This window comes from Apodemus sylvaticus, chromosome 20 (genome assembly GCF_947179515.1).
Source record: "Apodemus sylvaticus chromosome 20, mApoSyl1.1, whole genome shotgun sequence".
Classification (NCBI taxonomy): Eukaryota; Metazoa; Chordata; class Mammalia; order Rodentia; family Muridae; genus Apodemus; species Apodemus sylvaticus.
In genome coordinates, this window is record NC_067491.1 from 7,983,280 (window position 1) to 7,990,427 (window position 7,148).

At 35.6% G+C, this 7,148-nt stretch overlaps 1 protein-coding gene across 1 annotated transcript; it reads right to left on the bottom strand.

Moving 5' to 3' along the window:
* Positions 1-1,343: 1,343 nt before the first annotated feature.
* LOC127670926 (elongin-C-like) lies at positions 1,344-1,838 on the bottom strand. The gene is made up of 2 exons (XM_052165520.1): positions 1,775-1,838; positions 1,344-1,678 (listed from the first exon to the last, which is right to left on the bottom strand). The coding sequence occupies exons 1-2, from the start codon at positions 1,776-1,778 to the stop codon at positions 1,344-1,346; spliced, it is 339 nt and encodes a 112-aa protein (XP_052021480.1). The 5' UTR covers positions 1,779-1,838.
* Positions 1,839-7,148: the final 5,310 nt, after the last annotated feature.

Sequence of the window (7,148 nt, forward strand, 5' to 3'; positions counted from 1 at the left end):
AGATTTGTCTTCATACTTTTGAATTACTATACAAAAACTCAACATTTGATTTGTATACAATGAGCTAAAAAAAAAAAAAACTACCTTAAGGAATGTAATCAGTGGATTTTAGTCAACTGCAAAAATTTTTGCTTAGCGATCATAGGGGGAACAACTTATAAATACCACTGAGCTGATAAGACTATCAAATGTCTAGCTCTAGACAATCTGGAGATGTCTCTGTTTCTTGGTCCAGGCTATAAGAGCCTGATCTTTACACCATTGAGAGAAGCTGTCTTTACTTCCTTTGGTTTTTAAGGTTTCATCTTTCTTCAAACACTGCTAAATTCAACTTGTCTGAACCTTTTCTTTCATAATTAAATTTCTGTATGTTGTTTCCTATATGTTAAAAATTTCTTACATTCTATTGAAGTGCTACAAGCAAAAAATTTAGTGTAGACTCTTCAGTAAGAATAGTGTCAAAAACTTTTCAGCATCTAGTGAGACTTTTCTTTCCGTCTTTTTACATGGTGGATTATGTTGATGGATTATCATATATTCAACCACCCTGCATCCCTGGGAGGAAGCCTATTGGACAACAGTGGATGGTGTCTTTGATGTGTTCTTGGATTTGGTTTGTGAGTATTTCATTGAGTATTTTTGCATCAATGTTCATAATGGAAATTGGACTAAAATTATCCATCCTTGTTGAGTCTTGGTGTGGTTTAGGTACTAGTGTGATTGTGAACTCATAGAATGAGTTTAGCACTGTTCCATCTGTTTTCATTTTGTGAAATAGTTTGAGGAGTATTGGTATTATCTTTTCTTTGAAAGTCTTGTAGAATTCTGCACTAAAACCATCTGGCCATGTAGCTGAGGATTTAGCTACATCGATTTGGCTCCTGCAGGATTGTACTACACTTGCACACCCACCCAGGAGCTACCTAATTTCAAAAATGGAGGCCACTTAAACATTAGCTTATGTTAGAAATGCCTTGGCTAGTTCAAAGGCTGGGTGGTTCTAATCCTCTGCCTGGCTATCATAGATTTCCCTCCAGTACAGACTCAACACCCTCCAAATCTACAATCTATCTTTGTTGCCCTGTTCCTTCTGGGTAGCCCCTTAGTCTTTGCTGCCCAAGACTCTTCCAGGCATCTCTTTCAAGGGCCACATTACTTACTACCTGTATTTTTGGTGATTTTCTTTCTGCAGCTCTAAATCTGGTAACACATCCCTTTAGGAGCAGAATTTAATTGATACACCTTTAGAACCAATCCCTAGCAGGCCAAGGACATTTTTTTTTTGGTTAGGAGAATTTTTTTAAACACTGAAAAAATTAAGAGTTTATTATAATTTATTTTATTTAACAATCTAGAAAGTTTGCAGCCATCAGAATTTCCAGTGCAATTTCAGGTGTAATTGGGAATTCAGGAATTTCAGTGGAGCTGTTAGTAGAGTGGACCTTGTAGGTAAAATATATGCACACTTTCAATAGCACATATGAGGGGATCTCTCTAAAATTGACCTCATTGGTTTCATTCTCAGCAAACTGACCTGGACCACTCAACATGACCTTTATTGTTCCTGATATTAATGCATGTTCTATTTTTACAATAAATTCATGACCATCAGAAGATATTAATTTCACATACATAGCATCAGGGCCTTCATAGCCACCATAGGTTTTCTCCTCTCCATCTTGTTCTTCCCCTTAATAATGCTCTGGTTCCTGCAGACTCGCAGTTGAGCAGCTCTGTTCAGCATGCACTCTCCTTGTTATGATGAATGGTATACCCATTATGTTCTTATAAAATTCTATTTGATCCTAGAGAAACTTTAGTAGTTTCCTGGCAAGGCCAAGAAGTAATCTGCTAGTATCTTGCTTCTGAAGGAAGTGCCGGTTAGGAGAATTTTTAATGACAGCTTCTATTTCCTTAGTGGTTATAGGGATGTACCTGATCTTTTTTTGACTTTGGTAATTAGTATCTGTCTAAAAAATTATTCATTTCATTTAGATTTTCCAATTTTGTTGAGTGAAAGATTAGAAATAAGATCTAATTGATTTCCTTGGTGTCTATTGTTATATCTTCCTTTTCATTCTTTTTTCTCTCTGCCTTTTAGTTAGTTTGGCTAAGTGTTTATTTATCTTGTTGATTTTCTCAAAGAACCAACCAACTCTTGGTTTTTTGATTCTTTATATTGTTCTCTTTGTTTCTAATTAATTGTTTTTAGTCCCAAGTTTAAGTATTTCCTGCCATCTACTTCTCCTAGGTGTATTTGCTTTTTTCTTTTCTAGAGCCTTCAGATGTCCTTTAAAATTTTTGGTATCAGAACTCCCCAAAGTCTTAAAGAGGGCATTTAGTGCTATGAACTTTTCTCTTAACACTGCTGTCATTATGTCCCATAAGTTTGTGTATGTTGTGCCTTCATTTTTATTGAATTCTTGAAAGTCTTTAATTTCTTTGTTTATTTTGTCCTTGATTCAGTGATCTTTGAGTAGAGAGTTGCTCAGTTTTTATAGGTATGTAGGTTTTCTGTTATTTCTGTTGTTGTTGAAGTACACCTTTAATCCAAGGGGATCCAATAAAGTGCATGGGGCTATTTCAATCTGCTTTTATGCATTAAAGTTTGCTCTGAGATCCATTGTATGATCAGTTTTGCAGAAGGGTCCATGAGGTGCTGAGAAGAATGTATATTCTTTTGTGTTTGGGTGAAATGTCCTATAGCTGTCTTTAGGTCCATTTGAATCATAACCTCAGTTAGTTTCAATATGTCTCTGTTTAGTTTCTGTCATGATGACTGGTCTATTGATGATAGTGGGGTATTGAGGTCTTCCACTGTTAATGTATGGTCCTCAATAAGTGATTTAAGTTTTAGTAATGTTTCTATTATAAATGTGGTTGTCCTTGCATTTGAGATTTGAGGTATAGATGTTCAGACTTGAGATGACTTCTTGGAATTCTTTCTTTCTTTCTTTCTTTCTTTCTTTCTTTCTTTCTTTCTTTCTTTCTTTCTTTCTTTCTTTCTCTCTTTCTTTCTTTCTTTCTTCTCTCTCTTCTCTCTCTCTCTCACTCTCTCTCTTTGATGACTATGAAGGAAGTGTTCTTCTCTTTCTCTTTTGATTACTTTCAGTTGAAAATCTATTTTATTAGATAAAAGAATGCCTACTCCAACTTCTTTCTTGGGACCATTTGCTTGCAAACATTTTTTTTTTAATTTTTTTTATTCAATATAATTTATTTACATTTCAAATGATTTCCCCTTTTCTAGTCCCCCACTCCCTGAAAGTCCCGTAAGCCCCCTTCTCTTCCCCTGTCCTCCCACCCACCCCTTCCCAGTTCCCCGTTCTGGTTTTGCCTAATACTGCTTTACTGAGCCTTTCCAGAACCAGGGGCCACTCCTCCTTTCCTCTTGTACCTCATTTGATGTGTGGATTATGTTTTGGGTATTCCAGTTTTCTAGGTTAATATCCACTTATTAGTGAGTGCATACCATGATTCACCTTTTAAGACTGGGTTACCTCACTTAGTATGACGTTCTCTAGCTCCATCCATTTGCCTAAGAATTTCATGAATTCATTGTTTCTAATGGCTGAATAGTACTCCATTGTGTAGATATACCACATTTTTTGCATCCACTCTTCTGTTGAGGGATACCTGGGTTCTTTCTAGCATCTGGCAATTATAAATAGGGCTGCTATGAACATAGTAGAGCATGTATCCTTATAACTTTTTTCTAGGCCTTTATACTGGGATAATGACTATCTTTGTTGATAAGTTATGTTTCTAATACATAGAAGAATAATGAATTCTGTTTTTGCATTCATTCTGGTAGCCTATGTCTTTTAACTGAAGAATTGGGCCCATTGATGTTGAGAGACATTAATGATCAATGATTGTTAGTTCCTGTTATATTGAGGTTGGTTATGGTGAGTGTGTATGTATGTGTGTGTGTGTGTGTTTTATTCTGTATTAGATTTAATTGTATGAAATTAGATTATTTCTTGTATTTTCTTGAGTATAGTTTGCCTCATTGGGTTGAAGTGTTACTTCTATTCTCTGTAGGGCTGAGCTAGTGAAACAATATTGCATAATTCAGTTTTGTTATGCAATATCTTGTTTTCTCCATCTATGTTGATTGAAATTTTTGCTGGGCATAGTACTCTGGGCTGACATCTGTGCTCTCTTGGGATATTCAAGGCCTCCGCCGAGGCTCTTCTAGCTTTTAGTCTCAGATGAAAAATTGGGTGCAAATTTGATAAATCTGTCTTTATATGTTACTTTGCCTTTTCCCTTGCTGCTTTTACAATTTTAAAATTCTTTCTTTGTTCTATATATTTAGTGTTTTGTTTATTATGGGATAGGATGGTTTTCTTTCCTGGTACAACCTTTTTGATGTTCTATGAAATTGTACCTTTCTTTGGGTTGGGGACATTTTTTCTATGATTTTGTTGTAGATATTTTCTGGACCTTTGAGCTGGGTTTCTCCTCCTCCTCCTCCTCCTCCTCCTCCTCCTCGTTCTCCTCTTCCTCCCCCTCCTCCTCCTCTTTTTTCCTTTTCCTTTTCCTCTTCCTCCTCATCCTTCTCCTCGTTCTCCTTCATCTTCTTCTATTTCTATTATTCTGAGGTTTGCTTTTTCCACAGTGTCCCAAATTTTCTGAATGTTTTATGTCATGAACTTTTTAGAATTTTCATTTTCTTCGATAAATTGATTTATTCTATTTTGTTCTCTACACCTGAGAATCTCTCTTCCATCTCCTATATTTTGCTGATAATTCTTAGTTTGTAGTTCTTATTCTCTTTCCTAGGTTTTCCATTCCAAGGATTGCCTCACTTTGTGTTTTCAGTATTGCTTCCATTTGCCTTTTCAGGTCTTGGACAGTTTTCTTCATCTATTTGTATATTCTATATTTCTTTATATTTACTTGATTCCTCTTTAATGCCTCTACTTGTTTGAATATATTTCCCCATATTTCCTTAAGGGATTTATTCGTGTTCTCTTTAAAGGTCTCCACCATCTTTAAGATCTTTTTGTTTCTTGTGCTTCAGTTTCCTTATGACATCCATGGTTAGTCATAGCAGGCAGGATAGCTGGGCTCTTGTGGTGACTTATTGCCCTAGGTTTTGTTGATTGTGTTCATAAGCTGTCCATCTGGTTTTCCCTAATGTTGGGTGGATGATCCTGATGGCAGCAAGACTTCTTGGTAAGGTGGGGGTAGCTGTGGGCCAGACAATGGAAGTCAGGGTATCTTATTCTGTTGGCTTAATAGAATTGCTTCTGCTACACAATGTTTCTAGCAGACTATTCATGGCATGGTAGACTCAACCCAGGTAATTGTAATTGTGTTAACTTATTTTATACACTCTGCCCTTTATCTCTGTTTTCTAAATGTATGTAATTACCCTGCCTCCAAGGAGCTCCATATCTTGCCAGCCAAGACTGAGGAAAACATGGAACTTCTTCATTAAAGTCTAAAATCACAGTTTCTAATAGTTGAAATGTTGAAGAAATTTCAAAAATAACATTGAGGGATTTAGTAAGAGATATTCTCAGCAGGAATTACATATGTTTGCTATTAATTTTACCTGCTGTGTCTTGATTCGAGAAAGTGTGATACTCAGTAATATTGATGTGTTCCATTTTTTGTAGCTTTTATATTTTGTGGATTAATTATATTAAGGGCATCTATGATCCTAACCCTGCATTATCTTTAACAATAGTGCAAAGAGTATTTTCTTCATGAGCTCTCATCTGTCTGCTGAACATCAAAAGTTAAAAGAGAAAGGTTAACATTAAAATGGACATAAAATCAAAGACAATAAATGTTCAGTGTAAGCATTAAGTCCAGTGACTCCTCTTCCTTAGGTTTTTGTTTCTCCTGCATTCTTATAGGGAACCTGAGGTAGGATGGTGGCTAGGAATATTACCATGGTTTGTGAACAGTGAAGCATTATATACTTAACTATTTATTACAAGTCATGGACAACATAATAAGTCTTTTTTGTTTTGTTTTTAGACACATCTATTTCATGAATAACTTTTAAAATTACTGTATATAATTTTATGCTATAATTTTCTAAAGTAATTTAATGTTAGCTAATATCATTAAGAATGCAACTAGGGCATTTGGGTCCAGACATGATGAACAACACTAAAAATAGCTGTTGCCTCTGTGTGTTTTTATTATTTTCTAGGTTTCTGTTATTTAGTCGGTTTGTTTAGTATGGGTAGATGCACTTTACTTCTATGACACATTTGGGTAATTCTTCTGACTTCTTATGTTTTCCTACCCTTGTGTATGCTTAATGTACTCATGCACTGGAAAATATAATTTGTAACATTTCACTTCATCAACCAAGATTAAAATAATGAGACTATTCAAACCTAAATATCTTTTTAAGGATCAAAACTCAATTTTTATGTGATTATTAATGCCAAAAATTTTCCCAGCTTTTTATTTTAACCAATGTAAACTTGTATCTGAGCATTTTCCTAGCCTTCACTACTCAAATATATTGGATATAATTAGTGCAAAAAGCTTTTATTTGACAATGTCTTAGTTAGGGCTTTACTGCTGTGAACAGACACCATGATCAAGGCAAGTCCTATAAATGACAACATTTAATTGGGGTTGGCTTACAGGTTCAGAGGTTCAGTTCATTGTCATCAAGGCAGAAGCATCCAGGCAGGCATGGTGCAGGAGGAGCTGACGGTTCTACATCTTTATCCAAAGGAAGCCAGGAACAGACTGGGCATGCTCAGGCATCTAGGAGGAAGATTTCTAAGCCCATCCCCACAGTGATACATTTCCTCCAACAAGGCCACACCTTCTAATAGTGCCACTCCCTGAGACGAGCATATACAAACCATTGCAGAGAACATCTATCAAATGTGTTATATGTATATATCTTTATGTTTAAGAAGTATTCTGTATTCTGTACTAGTGAATTAGCTGGTTATCAATATGTCTGCTGAAAGTCCTACTGAATACTGTGTATATAGTGTTCCAATATACATGCTCACATGTAAATAAAGCTGTGCACCTTGGGAAGGATGGATACATTTGATTAAATGGGTAAGTCAAATGTAATCAAATGAATTTCTACACATGGTGAATCTCTGCTCTGAGTCAGAGCTATGAGGTGATAACCCAAACCATCACCTCTG